The sequence below is a fragment of the Entelurus aequoreus genome, linkage group LG03 (genome assembly GCF_033978785.1).
Source record: "Entelurus aequoreus isolate RoL-2023_Sb linkage group LG03, RoL_Eaeq_v1.1, whole genome shotgun sequence".
NCBI classification, from domain to species: Eukaryota; Metazoa; Chordata; class Actinopteri; order Syngnathiformes; family Syngnathidae; genus Entelurus; species Entelurus aequoreus.
In genome coordinates, this window is record NC_084733.1 from 32,318,227 (window position 1) to 32,337,694 (window position 19,468).

Genomic DNA, 19,468 nt, shown 5'->3' on the forward strand with positions numbered 1-19,468 from the left:
GTGCGTGTGTGTTAATATGGGCGTACAAGGACAGGCACAGAGGACCAATTAAGACATTTAGTATCACATGTTGATTAACGAGAAGAGCTGAGTGACTTCTAAGGCCACACTGTACTGGAAGAACACCCAGTGGGACTTTCTTAAATGACTTGAACTTGTGAAGTGCAATCACCTGTTACTTTGCATTCATTTCAGTCAGTTTAGAGCGGAAACAAAGCAACGTGTTCTCACCAGAATTTAGTAGGAAGTTATTCACATTTTCTTTTTTCCCTCCTAAATTAGCATCTAAATGTACAAAAAAGGTAAATCCTGCAACAAAACACTCAATGATATAGCAAGCGGACATGTTGTGCACAGAATGCTGTATTTTGCTACAAAAACTATCATGTTATTACATTTTGGCTAATAATAACAACAACCTTCAACTATATGAACACCAAAAAACTTTTCTTCTAATTGTATTCTATTAAAAAGTGCATTTTCCTTAAATAAATAAAAAAGTATGAACACATTTTGTACTTTATTTTGTATTTTTACTAAATTCTTAAAAAGCAAGTTAATTCAAACAATATGATACATGTATTTAAATTCAAATATTTTTAATATGGTCGCCATGAAATTAAAATAATCTTTTATAACGTCTTTTTTCTTTATTTAAAACAGCAACAAAATATATATTTTTTTCAATTAGAACAAGAAACTAAACTTTTTAAACAATTTCTTGTTGTTCTATTTTTGTGCCCAATATGAAAGATGAATAAAACATCAGCTTTATGCATAATTAATATTTTAAAAATATTTTTATGATAGTTCTTTGTGTGTCAAACATACTTGGCCAATACATTTGACTCTGATAAAAGGTGTACCAACAAACCAATATTTTCACTAAAATAAAAAAAACAACACAAAAATGTTAATTGTAAATTTAATTATATATATTATACATTATTTGTACACTTTTTATTTTTCATCATGGACATATTTTTTATTGTAATTCTACTAAATTCTTGTGAGAACTGGCTGAATGAATACTACATTTATTTATCATTTATTTTGGAGCTGTACAACATAGCAGCATACTATTCCAAATTGTATATTTTTGTTTTATGCCACAACATCACATATATTCTTCTTTGTATTAGGGATTAAAATTACAAATAAAATCTAATTTGCTTGGTAATGATATGTGTTGCGGGTAATTTGTGCTTACGTTTAAGATAACCAAAATATTTGTGCATTTTTTATGGCCACTAGGGGAAGCACTGTTATGGCTTAAAGCAAAAATTGTTATTAAAATAAAGTTGCATAATAACAAAGGTGCGCCAAGCCAACACACAGGCCAATATTTCTGCAAAAAAATAATCTTTTGTGCAAGTTTATTTTATTCTTTTAAATATAAGTACTTTCTCATTCACATGATAATAAATAAGGATAATTCTCAAGCTATTGTTTATCCAGTCAATGAGTGTGCATGTTTTAGGTGTGCAGTGTGGACATGTTAAGTTTAGGCCTCCAAAGATCAGATGAGTAAAAAAGTGTGTGTGTGTGTGTGTGTGTGTGTGTGTGTGTGTGTGTGTGTGTGTGTGTGTGTGTGTGTGTGTGTGTGTGTGTGTGTGTGTGTGTGTGTGTGTGTGTGTGTGTGTGTGTGTGTGTGTGTGTGTGTGTGTGTGTGTGTTTGTATGATCTAAAACCTCATAAAGCAAACATATTTCCAAATAAAAGTCTGGGAATGTTCTATAAGGCAGCAAGCTGAAGGGCACAAATCATTGTCTGTAGTAAAAAATGGGGAGGCAAAGCAGAGAAGGTGAAGAAAAAGAATAAATCAAACTACTTCCTGTGATCAAGCAGATGACTTTAAACTATGATGAAACCTGCCGGGAGGACTTGAATAGATCACCACAAGGTCTCATCAGTCACACAAACACCAATATTGCAAACAGTGCAGCTAAAACCAGAGACTAACTAGTCTACAAGTCTTTCTTTTGAAAATAAATTATAGATTTTCTTCGTACAGAAATAAATATGTTATCTTCTCTTCAAAGATGGAGGAATGCATCATCACCGCCGTCTAAATGCTACCAGCGAATACATCGTCTACTTACTCACAGCGAAAGAATACAGGCGACTGACAAAACGCAAATATACACTCCGCCATGACGCCGCCACAGAGTAGGATATAGTCTGCATTCTAAGTCCCTCTGCTTGGTTTTTCACTTTGCAAAGCAACTCAGTTGGATTTTGGAGGGAACATATTTTACCTGGTCACTAACTACGTGAAGCTACGTGTCACTTCTAGGAAAATGTAGTATAGTCGCCTCTCATTTATCGCTGTTCATTGGTTCCGGACATGACCGCGACAAATTCATTTCCACAAAGTAGAAAGCATAAAAAAACTGTTTACGACCTTTTAAATACTGTATGTTTTTTAACATTATGAGAGCCCTCTAGACACCAAATAACACCCTTTAATCTAATATACTGTAGTGATGCTGGGGGAGGCTGAGCCAATCATTAGCCACCATACTGAACAGCATGCTCTGATTAGTTTAGTGACCAATACTACTGTAGTATTGATATTATTACTCCACTTTGCTGTTTCTATGCTTGAAAATGCCTAATTTAAGGTAAAAAATGTCGAACATGCTTAAAAAAAACCCGACAATTTGATGTGGCGAGGGACGACTCTACCTCCAATGGTCTGTCAAGTAAACATCTGCTAAAAACATTTTCTTCGTTACCGTTACTAAATGTGTTTCAAAAGCCATTGTTTTTAGTAACAGCCTTTTTTGTGGCTTCTGTAAGTAGGTCACCCATTTACCATTTTGAGTCTATTGTTGCAGTTGTATATGCTAAGATCCCCCCCCTTATTAGAGTAAACTGGAGCCTATCCGAGCTGACGCTGAGCGAGTGGCGGGTCACACCCTGGACCAACCACAGGGTAATTAAAAAAAAAAAAAAATTATATTAGCTTATTAACTTAATTTATTTTATTGAAAATGATCGAGTCATTTATAAAAGTACATCTACTGGTTGCCAGATGTTGTCCATCAGCAAGTCCTCTTAAGTGGACAACAGGGAAAAAGTAATTTAAGGGGGCACTTAATTTTTTGCATCTTTAGTAAGTAAGCACATATTGCGTTCTCCTCATATACTCTCCTGTCTGTTTGCCCGTCAAACGGCGTATTACTAAGAACCGCAGGAGAAAGTACCACAGCAGCGTTACCAGGAAGTCATGTATGATTCAACATTACAATATGTCAGACCTTACTTCATAAGTGTGCGTCTGTGTGAAAACAAAATAATCTTGCAATCCTTCAACCTCAGCAGGCAGCTAGTCTTGGGCGCTAATTAAAGTATTAGCGACGTGACCTTAGGTAACGTCTCTGGTAGTAAGTAGCGTGTTGGATGTGTCGTTTCCTTTGTCGGACACTACTGCAGGTTCTTGAGGAGGCGTCCGTAGCGGAAGTCGTAGACATGCCGACAGAAAAACACCAGCTCCGGATCGACGTCGTCGGGCACGCAGCGGTGGCGGGGTGTGGCGGGGCCGACGATGGGCGGCACCAGAAGAGAGGCGGCGCTGTCGGGTACGCCCTCCCCTCGGCGTTTTACCAAGGCACAAAATCTGAAAGAGTGTCATTGTGCCTTCAAACTCACACTGTTAGACTGTGCTTTGGCCTACTTCCCACCTAAAGAATGGCACATTTTGAAGGTGGGAGGGCACTGATCTGCATCCAAATATGGCACCCCCTTCTTTGGCACATGAGGCATATATGATAACCTCCGCAAATCATAACAAAAGTGAAATACAAAGACTCAAGATGATCCAGAAGTCTAAGGTTGTAACGAATTAATGTTCTTAGAAAAAAGCTTACATTTGTTTTTGTGTTGCTTCGATGATTCATTTAAAATTATTTCCGCAAGACTGCTCCACATGAGAGCGGTGCACCTCTTGGTGACGCAGATCGTGCTGATGTAGCATGAATGTCCTGAATGAGCTGAATTGGTTGGTGTTAGAATTGTTTGAATCGGTTGGTTAAGAAATGTTGAAGTAGTAGCATGTTCTATTTGAAAAATGGTATTACAAAATTCCTGGAAAATCTGGTATTTTTTTGTCGTGACTAAGAGAAATTTTTTAATGGTAGAATGGTTAGAATGGGTTGAAAAATGTGGAAGGAGTAGTCAAAAGAAAAAAGGGTGGAAATAGAAAGGGAATTCTGGGAAATCCTGGAATTCTTTTGAACTTGGAAAAATGGTACCGTATTTTTCGGAGTATAAGTCGCTCCGGAGTATAAGTCGCACCGGCCAAAAATGCATAATAAAGAAGGAAAAAAACATATATAAGTCGCACTGGAGTATAAGTCGCATTTTTTGGGGAAATTTATTTGATAAAACCCAACACCAAGAATAGACATTTGAAAGGTAATTTAAAATAAATAAAGAATAGTGAACAACAGGCTGAATAAGTGTACGTATGACGCATAAATAACCAACTGAGAACGTGTCTGGTATGTTAACGTAACATATTATGGTAAGAGTCATTCAAATAACTATAACATATAGAACATGCTATACGTTTACCAAACAATCTGTCACTCCTAATCGCTAAAGCCGATGAAATCTTATACGTCTAGTCTCTTACGTGAATGAGCTAAATAATATTATTTGATATTTGACGGTAATGTGTTAATGATTTCACACATAAGTCGCTCCTGAGTATAAGTCGCAACCTCGGCCAAACTATGAAAAAAACTGCGAGTTATAGTCCGAAAAATACGGTAGTTGGAATTCCCAGAATCAATCAATCAATCAATCAATCAATGTTTATTTATATAGCCCTAAATCACAAGTGTCTCAAAGGGCTGTACAAGCCACAACGACATCCTCGGTACAGAGCCCACATACGAATGAGTGAAGGTGGAATGGTTTGAATTGGTTAAAAATGTGGGATTTGTGGAAGTTTGAAAAATGGCCAATTCATGGGAAACATTTCACGGAAAAATGGGAATTGTCAATGGAAAGCCCGGGATTCTTGAATAGGCGCAACAGTTTGAAGTTGGAATGCTATGAATCAAAGAAGAAGAATTTTGGAGGGAACATATTGTGTTGCCTTGAAGGCATTCACACAATGAATAGATGAATTTTGGTGTAAAATAACATAGGTGTGTACGCTTTGGAGCATTCACACAATAAAATTAGTCAAAGTGACAACGTGACTGAACTTTTAAGAAAACAATTAAGATGTTTTTTAAAAATACGATGATGCGGATTGCTGATATTTGACCGATATCAATATTGAATAGGGACCCCCCCTTGTTAGTATATTCATGGGTAGTGTATACAAACCTACTGTATACAGTCAGAAATATGCGAATGGCCAGACACATAACTGGATTTAAATTATGTATGCAAACCGAAATAAATATTTTTCGGACCATAAAGCACACTGGATTATAAGGCGCACTGTCGATGAATGGGTCTATTTGGTTCTATTTTTATACAAAAGACGTAGCGGATTAAATAAGGCGCAATAAAGGGGTCCTATTATGATTTTTTTCTACATTCATAACACTTACTTGTGATCTACATAACATGTAATGGTGGTTCTTTGGTCAAAATGTTGCATAGATTATAAGAATACTTAACAGCAGGTATCAATAGGTAAGAAAAGTTAACAGATTCAAACAAAACGCCAGACAATATGTCTCCGAATAGGTGTCCTTATACACACACACACCATAATAATACCCGTATGATGAAGCACAGTATGTCTGACTACGGTAGCTGTAATGCTACAAAAATCCGTCAAGCGGTGTGGCTTCGTAACTTACCAAAGTCGTACTAAAAATGTTTTATATATTTTTGAGCGCTGTGTGTAAAGTTCTTTACTCTCAATGAAACATCAAAGTTTTGGTCTTGTTTTGTTACTGGTACTTGCAAGCGTCATTTATTGAACAGGCGTCAACCTGCACTCCACACGTATCTCTTATGTGTGACTGCCATCTACTGGTCACACTTATCATTAAAACATGTACCACAACCAGAATAAGCACAACCAGAATTAAGGCGTACCGGGTTAGAAGGCGCACTGTCAATTTTTGAGAAAATCAAAGGATTTTAAGTGCACCTTATAGTCCAAAAAATACGGTATGTAAATCAGGTACTGTATGTAAAAGGATATACAAACCCTTACATTAGATGCGCTTACTGTATTTATGAGCAGACATAAATTATGCACTTATTATATATGCATGCAGTACAATATGAATGTGTGAATGGACAGATGTAGTAACATATGAATGGCTTTATATGGCTACATTATGTGTGTGTTAATAGGCAGACATACTGTAAATATACGTACATGTACTTATGTGAATGGAAAAATGTACTGTATGTGTGCATGCACACTTCATGTACTATATGGACAGACATTACAATATCTTTGATTGGACAGGCGTTACATTATGTGTAATTACTTGAATGGACAAACATAGCTACATGGAGTGTGTGAATGAAAAAACATACATGTACAGTGTGTGTGAATGAACATGACGCAAAAAACAAAGAGCCTATATCAATGTGACCACTGGTTTATACATAAAAGCTCTAACTGGTACCCTTTGCAAATTATTCTCAAACACTGTACTGTAATATGAGGAAATAATGCATTACTTACCGACAATACTGTGCCAGTGTTAGGACAAAGCATTTGTCTTCAATACAGGCAACACTGTTCACATCCTGGTGACGAGACGCAAAGATCTCATTCTAGAATTAAAGAACAGACAGATCAATGCAGTTCTACCAATCAATTCTACACTAGTGTGTAGGCTGTGTCTGTACAGTTGCCCCTCGCCATATCGTGCTTCAAATATTGCAGCTTCACCACCATTATTTTAGGATATTTTAATTAAGTATATTCTATTTTTTGGTCCTACATCAAGCTTTTTCAAGCATAAAAATGGCTAAATAAACTAAAAATATCAATATTACAGTAGTACTGGCCGCTAGAGGAGACCAAACAAATTAGAGCGCGCTATTCAGTTCTGTGGCTACTGATTGGCTCAGCCTTGAGCAGCATTACTGATTGAAAGAGTTCATGTCTAGGGCTGTACAGTGCGAGCATTTCAGTCGCATTTGAGAATAAAAATAGGTCATGCGAGTATTGAAAAAAAAAAAAAAAGTTTCACACGTGCTAATACAGATTTTACCCTTTAATTAGCGTGTTGCTCCTGAAATAAATCCATCCAAATTTGATCAAACTCAAGTAAAAATTTTCAGCCATCGCTATAAGATTTTTTAAATAAACTTAACCTATAACCAAATGGTCAAGTGATTGACGCAGAGGTGTCACTGATCACTCTGTGCGCACTGACAGCTGTGTGTGGCTGTCCCTCCCTCCCGACCAGACAAACAACTGCCCATCGAGTGAGTCACTTTAATATCGGGCATCATACACGCAGCCCGCCATGCATGTTAGTACAACTACAGTACATACGCTGTCTAGCTAGCTGTGTACAAACAAATTAAATGTGGGATAATACTTTACAGACACTGTAATATGATTGTTCATGTTTTTCAGTCATTACAAATTGGTGTCGTATCGCAGTGTTGTGCATTACAAATTCAAACGCACTTCGTGTTGGTGTAGAAGCCAGCTTATCTCTTGCGGTAGTTAGCTTTTACGGCTAATACCGTAGCATGGCGATGTGTTACTACGCTAGAAAAAGAGTTGTTCAGTGTTCGCTCTTTGAATAACAATACAGCTTGGTCAATTTACAGGTATGTAAATGAAGTATTGTTGATGGTTTTTGAATGCATTTTAAAGTGATTTAGTGGTAGAATTGATTGCTCCCATTAGCTGCATTGCTAGCCACCTACAACAAGCCATTTTTTATATGATAGAAAGCAAAAAAAACCCAACAACTTTTGTCTTGTTGTCTCTCATAATGATTGTGAACGATAGGCAAAATTCCCAAAAAAGTGCAGTTCCCCTTTATAACACCTCTTAAGTTGGGATCTTAGTATGCAAAACCTACTCTTCTTACTTGTTGGTACCTGTTTTTGTGTATTTGTGATCCCCATCAGTCACGAAAATGTAAAATCAAGGCATGGTGGAGATATTTAGTTATGTCAACGGACATTTACACTCATGGGTTAGTTTATGGGCCAAACTAAATCAGGATATGAGTTTCGATCCATATCGCCCAGCCCTACACTAGTGTGCTAGCACGCTTAAGGGATGTTCTCTGTGTTAATGTTCTCTGTGTTTGAGCGTTACAGAAGGCCTTTTGTGTATAAGTGTTTATATATATGAGAGCACATGTGTACCTTGTTTGAGTGTTAATAATGAAATTGTGATATTTAAGAAATTTCATATTGCTCCTAAATTTTTTCTGTGCTACAAAAAATGTTAGTTAGTAGCATCCCTGCTACTAGTGAAAAAACTAAGCGTACAGCCCTGAGAGGGCTATCATAATGTTGAAAAAACATACTTAGAAAGGCCTAAACATTTTTTTTATGCTCTAGCTCTGTAAATATTGGATTCATTCATTGCGATCATGTCAGGGACCAATTAAACTAAATTTAAAATTAAATTTAACAGCGATAAACGAGGGACAACTGTACATCCATTGATTGCAACATGAGCAGCAAAAATGTCTTGTCACCTGACAATGCACATTAGGATTGCGACCCCCCTGTGTGTGTTCTGGACGGTAGTACCAAAACAAACTCATCATCAACTCTCCTGGAACAAAAAAAACCAAAAACATTTTCCTGAGACATCCCACATGAAATGTTTCCAGTATGTCTCCTACCTGTCTCAGGCTCCTCCCACAGAGCTGAGATCTTAGCCACATAAGGCAGGGACTTTTTCCTTGGTCCAGATTTCAACAGGACAGTGTCCCTGACCCGAATCAGCTCTCTGTCCCTCTGGACTCCTTGAAAGCACTTCCTTGGCACCAGAGTGTCCTCTCCCTGGGGGACACATGCAGCAGGAAACTACTGAGTGGACTAGCAAAGAGACTGATGCACTGTGAGCTATCCTGCAGAAAGCTACTGCAGCAGCATGATTTTGTCTACCTACCAGACAGAAAACGTCATTTTCAAAGGGGAGGCCGACTGGTCGCCAGCCGTTGGTACTCTTTTGGCGGCAGTTCTTTGGCTGCTTAGCAACCGCTTGTCGTCTGGCGCCGGCAGAACCGAGCTTCTGTTTCTTTTCCTTTTGGAGTGGGAACACAACCGGGCTGATGCCGCCGCTGCTGCGTGCGCCGGACCTGGACCCGCTGGGCGGCTTGGCACTCTGCGGACACTCCCTGGCCACATTCAGGGGGGGCTGCTGCGGTTGGCTCGGGTCGGACAACGGAGTCTGAACCGGGGGCACTGATTGGCCGGCTGGAGGCACAGTGGGAATGGGGCAGCCAGTGCGGATTCTTGGGCTGGGACAGATGGGGATGGAGGACAGGCTGTGATGGTCATTGAGGGTTGATGAGTAGGCATCTGTGTAAGTAACAGAGAAGGCAGTGAAACAGTGAAGCGCACAGAGGACACTGTGTTCAGTACATCTGCATGATCCAATACAAGAACTGTATGAAACATTTTGTCAGACTGTTAGGAGCTTCTATTATTTTGTTCTTTCACTAAGGTTTGACATTCCTAAACATTTGACTTGTTTTATGGAGAAAAAAAAACAATGCCAGATAATATTTCACTCCAGTCCTGTAGATAGCAGTAATGAAGTAAAGTGAAGTACATTTATATAGTGCTTTTCTCTAGTGACTCAAAGCGCTTTTACATAGTGAAACCCAATATCTAAGTTACATTTAAACCAGTGTGGGTGGCACTGGGAGCAAGTGGGTAAAGTGTCTTTGCCAAGGACACAACGGCAGTGACTAGGATGGCGGAAGCGGGGATCGAACCTGGAACCCTCAAGTCGCTGGCAAGGCCACTCTACCAACCGAGCTATAACGCCCCCATAACAAGTTAATACAAACTGACACACGAAGCAAGCTTTTTTTCACCACAGCTCCATCTGCTGAATCGTGTGGGTCACTGCGTTGCGTCGTGGACTGTAATGACAAAAACTTAACAAACGACAAACCAAATCAAAATTAAATTACGTGTACAAACCAACAAACTTCTCGCCTTGCGTGGGCTTGTGATAAAGAAATACAACAAAAATCTAAAAATACGTGCAGTAGATATGTTTCAACACCCCCATAAATGGCCAAAAATATGAATAATAGACACACAGATAAAAAGCAAACAATGCCTCGTAACAGGGCATTATATAATAATGTAATAAGTGTTTAATAAAATGTAACAACTTGATGTAATAAACCATGAAATTCAATGCCTGTGAGCAACACAAAACATGTAATCTTCATTAGAATTTAATTTTAAGAATCTAGTAGAATGTTTAATTGGTTGATTGGTGGTGTTGCTCTGATAGTTTTTGTAATCAAGGCATCAAATTCGATGGTTGATTATTCCTTTTTTTTCTCTTTCTATCCCCTTCTGCTCCGGTCCGGCTGCGCAAAATAATAATATAAATAAATTTAATAAAGTCAAATACCAAATAAGGCAACAAGAGAAGAATCCCCCACTTCCCCTTTGTAAAGTACATCTGTATAACAAATAAGGCCATCTACATCAACAATAAGATTTTCCTGAGTAGCTGGACAGGAAAAAACAAAAAACAATGCACCAAATTGTTACATTTTATTTAACAAAAAAGTGCAGCACCCACATCTTTAATAACTTTTGCAATACGTTGCAAGTTATTGCAAAATGCATCAAAGTTTATTACAAAATGCGTTCATGAAATTTATAACAAAATGCGGCAGATTATTACTAAATTTGGTGTTATTACGATACATAATGAGGTGAAAATGTATTACATTATTACATAATGCTTTGTTAAGTACCTATTTTTGATACTCTAAACCAGTGTGTCTTAACCATAGCGCCATTGATGGGCTGCAAGTGCCCCATACAGGCCTTTCAAAAAACATCTGTTTCTCAGCTGTGGTATGTATGGGCCACAGCGGTACTCAGTTGTAATACACTTTTCCACCACTTGTGGCAGTAATGACAATATCAAACAAACAGAAGAAGTCTGAAGCTAAAGTCATAGAGAAGTTTCTTAAGCGCAAAAATTATGACTAGAGTGGTGAAACTGTATTTTCATCTGCAATTAAATTGTATTTAAATTTATTTCAGAAACATATATTATCATTAATTTTTAATTAAGTTAGAATTAATTTATTTTAGCACTGCATAAATGTGTGCAAATTTATTTTTCATCAGTTTTTATGAGTACCTTTTTTTCAGTATATTTGATTAGTATTCTTTTTTTTTAGTCAGTCTGACCAAAGCCTTGATAATAATCTTTGTGTTTAACACATGATTTCACATAATTTGATCAAGTTGATCCTGTTAAACTGTACAGTAAGTAAGTAGGTTAGATATATTTATTGAATACAGTTAAAATAAAGAGTAATACTACTAATTCAGTGTTAATATTTGAGTGGAATATTTGAGTGAATGTTGCAAAAAACTATTAAAAGCGCAATGTGGCTGACAGGCGATTGATGACTGTAAAATGCCTTTCACAGTTATTAAACACATTTGAAATTCAGTTTGAAACATTATGAAAAATTACTGGTATATTATGCAGTATTGTTAAAAAAAACGTGCAGTTACACAACATCACGTCTTGTCAAAGTATCCACTAGCTGGAAAATGTTGAGTAAATAGACTTTTTTCCCTGCAGATTGTGCCTTCAAACCACTTCTATTTAGGTTACTGTACCATGAAAAAGACATAATTATCTACAATAAAAAGCCCAGAAGAGAAATCTGTGACCATATGGGGACTCAAATGCCAAACCATAAGTAGGTGGGCAAATGCTGTAATAAATTTAGATAATGTAGAACATATATTTTAAGTATTAGAGGTGGGAATCTTTGGGTACCTCACGATTCGATTCCGATTCTTGTGGTGACGATTCAATTCTTGATTCAACACGAGTCTTATTAATATATAATTTGGTATATAAATTGTAGTAAAACCTCTTCAAAACAGGTTATAGGTTAGAAAAGCTCCTTTTAGGCTGCTGACGTACGACTTATACGCGCAGTGTTGGGCTAAAAAACGTCTTTTTAAAAATGTACTTTTAAAATTGTATTTAAAAAAAATTACAGAATGTTAATTAATCTAATAAAAGAAAATACAGCAATGCCAAATACAACCCAATCCCAGGTTTACAATACTTTTTACAAAATTTACAAATTACTGAATACAATACCAAAAAAAACCAAACAGTATCAATAATACCAATAATCCATCCATCTATCCATTTTCAACCACTTGTCCCTCTCGGAGTTGCAGGGGGTGCTGTAACCTATCTCAGCTGCATTTGGGCGGAGGGCGGGAACCCACGCAGTCAAGGGGAGAACATGCAAACTCCACACAGAAAGACCCTGAGCGGGGCTCGAACCCAGGACCTTCGAATTGTGAGGCACATGCACTAACCCCTTGCACACCGTGCTGCCAAATATCAATAATAGTTTTTTTAAATCCAAAAATTGATTCTTAAAAAAAACAATTTGCAGAAAAATTATTATTTCTTCTCTTTTAAATCGATTCTCGAAAATCAATTTAGAATTGGAATAAATAAAAATTGCAATTTGAATGTGAATTGATTTTTTTAACACCTCTAGTAAGTATATTGTATACATTTGTATAGGATAGGATAGCCTTTTATTCATTCCACAATGGGAAAATTACGTTGTTGCAGTGCAGCTTTATACATACATTAAAAGAAGTAAAGTGTAATGTAAAACAAAAAAAATTGTACTAAATACTACATATTGTTCATTAATATGTATAGATATATTTGGAAAAAATACAACAAAAATACTAACATCTGTATTGCACACCACAAAAAACAAACAAAACTTAAGTGCATTGTAAAGTCCTTTTTGCACTGTGGATGTAACAGTCTAATGCTGAAGGAGCCACTCAAGGCCTCCACAGTGTTGTGCATGGGGTGAGAGGAATTGGACATATTGGATGTCAACTTAGTCAGCATTCTTCTGTCAGCCACCTCCTCAATAATGTCTAGTGGGCAGCCTAGGACGGAGTCAGCTCTCTTAATCAGTTTATTGAGTGTTCCTGTTTCTTATATAATCTAAATCAATATTTAAATATAAAAATACTGTATTAGATAGAATAACAAACATGTTGACAAATTACTTGTTGTATTGTTATGCTTAGCAGGTGGCCTAAATGTGATGACCCATGATTGCATACATACTGTAATATTCACTGCAGGCAAAAACAATTAGACATCCCCATAAAACTGAAGCACATGTTTTCCTATTGATAGCTGACAGCATGCTCCAGTCATTCATTGGGAATCAATGTCCTTGCACACTGAGCCACAAAGCTTTTAAGATGGGTGCCATTTTTTTTTAAAACCATTTATTTGGCACTTTTCCCATCAGCTATGTTCAATAGACCATTTCAGCACCTTTATATGTAAGGATGTGAAGCTGAAATGTTTGCTATTGAGATAATTCAGAGGTTAACAAGTGGCTTCTTCCTGTAATCTGACACAAATACAGGGGTGAAAATAGGTCGCAGTGTGTACATCACATAGCAAGTGTGTTAACGCGTAGCAGGTGTTGGATTTATGTGTGCCCACAGTGCACTTAGTTTGTACAGTATTGTCTGACACTATCAGTTTACTTGTCCTCACACAAGCTTTTTTTTATTTAGAAATTGTTGACTTCTACTTAATTGCAAACTTGTTCTTTTGTCGCCTTCAGTCTAACTGACAGCGCTACTTAGGCATTTAGATTCGAGAGAAGCTGTGCCTAACAGCAAGTGTTAAAAACGTGCTTAACTTAACTCCGGCTGTAATCCTCTTGTCTTAATTACGTGATGAGTTTCTGCACAGTGCATATTTGTACAAAGCAAACAAAATGTTTCGCCAGTTGTGTGTAGTGAGGCTATTACAGGACCAAGCGCATACACACACAATGCTTCTAGTTTGCATGACTGTTAAATACAAACGCCCAAACAATCAGCAAAATAGACACAATGTGGACAAGGATAAGAAGCACAGCTGCAGAATAACTGTATAAGTTGTTTAAACATTTGCAGAGCTGTTACATAGTCAGCATTGTAGAGGATTAATTCTAATGCAGTAGGTTGTTCCGTAGGAGTGTTTTTTTTTAAAGGCAATAACTTTAAATTGGTTTAATGGTGCAACACAATGTAACCCAAGTTGTGCAACAAAAAGCAGGACCATATGTCATTTTTACTGCTACAGTCTGAAAGGATTCCTCAAATTCAATAGCTAGGGTCATATTACTTTATCTGTATCTTTAAAAAAACAACTAGCAAAGCATTTCCTTTAAATGTGGCCAATATGACTTCTATGACCTCTCTGTTATGAGGAACATTATGGCAGTAGTTCCTAATCTTTTGTATGTCCACTTTTAGATTTACTTATGTGCTTACTCCTCTTATAAAAGCAATACAGTGGAACCTACAATAGTATGCTATTTATTGTTTCATCAACAGTTCACTTTAAACATCATGCATGATGTCATGTGAGATTCAGTGAGCAGCTTTATTATTAGTAGTAGTAGTGTATTCCGTTTTAAGGGTTGTACCAATCTGATACTGATAACATAACGGTCCGAATCAGATTATATGGGCTTGCACCTAAAATTTTCCACAGAAGATCCAATACAAACAGTCCTCATGCGCATTTACTTGTGCAAAGCGGTACAGCCAGTTAACATCTAAATGTCCTGTAGAAAGCACACAAAGTTGGGCTTTTCTTTAGAGCTGCAACAACTAATCGATTAAAATCGATTATAAAAATAGTTGCCGATTAATTTAGTCATCGATTCGTTGGATATATGCTATGCGCATGCGCAGAGGCTTTTTTTTAATTTATTTTTTTAAATATATTTATATATTTTTTTAATAAACCTTTATTTATAAACTGCAACATTTACAAACAGCTGAGAAACAATAATCAAAATAGGTATGGTGCCAGTATGCTGTTTTTAAAAAAAAAATTAAATAAAATACTGGAAAGGATAGAAATGTAGTTTGTCTCTTTTATCCGATTATTAATCGAAGTAATAATCGACAGATTAATCGATTATCAAATTAATCGTTAGTTGCAGCCCTACTTGTCTTGTATTGTAGTGCATCCATTTATATAAGGTAAACACGGTAGGCTATTGGCTACTTGGAGATAGCAGCTACACAACAGCTCAGCACACAAGCTGACATATGCAAATAAGTAGGGGTGTACAGATTAATCGATACATTGATTTATCGATTCACACTCCTTAGAGTCAACATCAATCTCTGCTCGACACATTTTCTTTCCGGGAAGATAGGTATCGATTCAACATCATTAAAAATTAAATCGATCGATTTTATTGGTACTAAAAAACAAAACATTGCATTTAAGAATGTCAGACTTTATATGAAGTTTAACAATTTTAATGGTAAGGACTTTAAGTTATTCAAGTCTGTCTGCCCGTCTGTGGCATAATCTCTATCAGTCGGCAAAACAAGAATGGCAGATAGCTATGGTGAGAAAAGTCGCAACAAATGCAAATGCGACAAGACAATATCATAAATTACAACACAACAACTTTCAGGTACAGCACGATGACAAAAGCCACAACAAATACAAACGCTAGAACGTAATAATATAAAGCCGCAACACAATTTTACGTCACAAAAGGCCGCAACGGACACGGCGGAAGTGACAGCGACGGACCAACTTCTTGAACAATGTAAATTAGTATTACTGAAAAACATTATTTATGACTGAAATTCCCAACAACTGAAATTCCCCAAAAAGTGCAGTTCCCCTTTAACATGCACGTAAAGTTCCCATATTTTGCAGGCGTGTCAGGTATGGCAAAAAATGATGTATTCTGAAAATTCCCAAAATAAAATGTTAAAATTGGCTCTTTCGTGCCACCATTAAAATAAATTTAAAAAATTAGCACCTTCAATGTATCAACACGAAAATTGCAGGGGACGTCTATCATGACGAGACACACATAAAAGTCTCAGGAACCCGTACCTGAAAATGAACAGAAAGTCAACCATCTCAGTTTTTGTTTTCCATTTTTGGCGATAAAAAGAGGTCATACTTTAACGAACTCCTCTTACAGACTTTGGCAAAAGGAGCTTGCAGTTAACATTACAGATAATACACATAGAAGTGATGATAAATTGCAAATACGTTTTGCCTATGCCATAAGATGTGACCGTGGCATGGCGCCAAACATTGCTGCAAAGATTCGCCACAAAACACGAAACGTTAATAACTGGACTCCACAAATTCAGATCTTGATCTTATTTGGTAGAAAAGATGATGATCACACCCTGAAATGCCCAATAGATCAGTACCTGATCTTACCTACTCCAAGTGGGTGGAGCCTAGTGCAGGTCTCGAATTTTAACTTTTTAAGGTCAAGGCAAGTGTTGCCTTAAAGGGGGGCTCATATTTTAGGGCACAAAGGCAAGTTGGAAGGGCACCAAGGTAAACATTATTTTCTTTCGAGGCAGGGGCTCCAAAGTATTCATGCATACATATATAGATTAGGGCTGCAACAACTAATCGATTAAATCGATGATAAAAATAGTTGGCGATTAATTTGGTCATCGATTCGTTGGATCTATGCTATGCGCACGCGCAGAGGCATTTTTTTTAATTTTTTTAAATAAACAATTATTTATAAACTGCAACATGTACAAACAGCTGAGAAACAATAATCAAAATAAGTATGGTGCCAGTATGCTGTTTTTTTTCAATAAAATACTGGAAAGGATAGAAATGTAGTTTGTCTTTTATCCGATTATTAATCGAAGTAATAATAGACAGATTAATTGATTATCAAATTAATCGTTAGTTGCAGCCCTAATATATATATATATATATATATATATATATATATATATATATATATATATATATATATATACACACACACACACACACACACATATACACAAACAGTTTTTTAAAATTCATTATTAATATCAACTTGTCAGCTTTTTGTCATTACATGATACCTTTATCTCTACTTTTACATTTTGATAGAGGGGGGTATTTTTTATTTACTTTAAAAAAAATTTAAAGTTATGTAGATTTATATGTACACTACCGTTCAAAAGTTTGGGGTCACCCAAACAATTTTGTGGAATAGCCTTCATTTCTAAGAACAATAATAGACTGTCGAGTTTCAGATGAAAGTTCTCTTTTTCTGGCCATTTTGAGCGTTTAATTGACCCCACAAATGTGATGCTCCAGAAACTCAATCTGCTCAAAGGAAGGTCCGTTTTGTAGCTTCTGTAACGAGCTAAACTGTTTTCAGATGTGTGAACAGGAAGGGTTTTCTAATCATCAATTAGCCTTCTGAGCCAATGAGCAAACACATTGTACCATTAGAACACTGGAGTTATAGTTGCTGGAAATGGGCCTCTATACACCTATGTAGATATTGCACCAAAAACCAGACATTTGCAGCTAGAATAGTCATTTACCACATTAGCAATGTATAGAGTGTATTTCTTTAAAGTTAAGACTAGTTTAAAGTTATCTTCATTGAAAAGTACAGTGCTTTTCCTTCAAAAATAAGGACATTTCAATGTGACCCCAAACTTTTGAACGGTAGTGTACATGTAGATGCTGTATCGGGACAGATCCATTAAGAGTTTGAGCAGAAATATGTCGTATGGGAATTAACTATACACAATAAAACATTAACAAAATGCTGTGTCACATGAATGGTTTTGGAAGTAATACATTTGTGACATGAAAAAAACACAAGTACGGTATTTTTCGGAGTATAAGTCGCTCCGGAGTATAAGTCGCACCAGCCGAAAATGCATAATAAAGAAGGAAAAAAACATATATAAGTCGCACTGGAGTATAAGTCGCATTTTTGGGGGAAATGTATTTGATAAAACCCAACACCAATAATAGACATTTGAAAGGCAATTTAAAATAAATAAAGCATAGTGAACAACAGGCTGAATAAGTGTACGTTATATGACGCATAAATAACCAACTGAGAACGTGCCTGGTATGTTAACGTAACATATTATGGTAAGAGTCATTCAAATAACTATAACATATAGAACATGCTATACGTTTACCAAACAATCTGTCACTCCTAATCGCTAAATCCCATGAAATCTTATACGTCTAGTCTCTTACGTGAATGAGCTAAATAATATTATTTGATATTTTACGGTAATGTGTTAATAACTTCACGCATAAGTCGCTCCTGAGTATAAGTCGCACCCCCGGCCAAACTATGAAAAAAACTGCGACTTATAGTCCGAAAAATACGGTAATGTAAAAAAACATGATGTTTACTTTTTGATATCAATATAAAACTCAAAGCAGTTTGGCTAATGAAGATGAAGTCTAATAAACAAGCTTTGTTCTTCTCCAACACCTCCTTGTGGTTAAGTGCAACAGTTTGGCCAACAAAAATAAAGAGGAGTGACACCTCCCATGTAGAATACATAATCTTCACAGCATGCGTTCAATTCGATGAGATGATAAAACATTTTAGCTACTATTGATGTTATTTGAACACTGATACAGTTTGCAGTTAAATAAAGGAGGAGTGAGCATCCCGGTAAACAAACTAAAGACTTTATAAACAAGTTATGGCAACGTTCACGAAACATCCCCTCATTAACTCTCAGTCACAGCAGCTGATAGACGCAGTATTGAGAAAATAAAAGCAACACCAAATAGTTTTCTCGCTGTATACTTTTAGTGTGGGGACAAGTGTGTCTGTCTCCAATATTGTCCACACCTGTCTCCAACCAAACGCAGCAGTGCACTCTTAAACGCACAGCGGGAAGCGAGGGAAAATTGTGACGACCGGGTGCGGGTGTTCGTTCTCTCAGAGATGCAGACGGGCTTCGGACACAGCTTGCAGGTACAAAAATTATTTATTTAAGAAATAACAAATACTGGAAACAAACAAAAACGTGCACATGGCACTAAAAGTACAAAACTAAAGGAGCTAGTGTGGGAGCTAGAGAAAACACTAAACATACAGAGCCTTTAGCGTGGGAGCTACAAGGTTACCAGATCAAGAACAGAAGTCGTCACTTGTTGTGAGAAGACAAACTACGAAGCCAGACCGACTGGCTGGGGAGGCAGGCTTTAGATAATAATGTCAATCATGAAAAACAGGTGCGCGTCGGGAACACCCGCGGCAGGGAACGTAATCAGTTGCTATGGTAACAAACTAAGGTGGATAAACAGATACTAAAAAGGAGTCCAAGACTAGCAGAAAAACACAAATGACTAGAAAACGTAAACAGAAATATGATCCGGGCAGCGGTTCATAACAGTACCCCCCCTTTAAGGGACAGATCCCAGATGTCTCCT

General features: G+C 36.8%; 1 protein-coding gene across 2 annotated transcripts in view; it reads right to left on the reverse strand.

The window, feature by feature from the left end:
* Nucleotides 1-1,540: 1,540 nt before the first annotated feature.
* The window catches only part of bahd1 (bromo adjacent homology domain containing 1), a 120,943-nt gene continuing 103,015 nt past the window's right edge, over nucleotides 1,541-19,468 (reverse strand). For both annotated transcript variants that reach the window (XM_062041625.1, XM_062041626.1), the window contains exons 3-7: nucleotides 9,086-9,498; nucleotides 8,817-8,976; nucleotides 8,667-8,746; nucleotides 6,674-6,765; nucleotides 1,541-3,622 (exon numbers count right to left, since the gene is read on the reverse strand). In XM_062041625.1, the coding sequence (XP_061897609.1) occupies nucleotides 3,430-3,622; nucleotides 6,674-6,765; nucleotides 8,667-8,746; nucleotides 8,817-8,976; nucleotides 9,086-9,498 (938 nt within the window). In that variant the 3' untranslated portion in view covers nucleotides 1,541-3,429. The remainder of the gene's footprint in view (nucleotides 3,623-6,673; nucleotides 6,766-8,666; nucleotides 8,747-8,816; nucleotides 8,977-9,085; nucleotides 9,499-19,468) is intronic.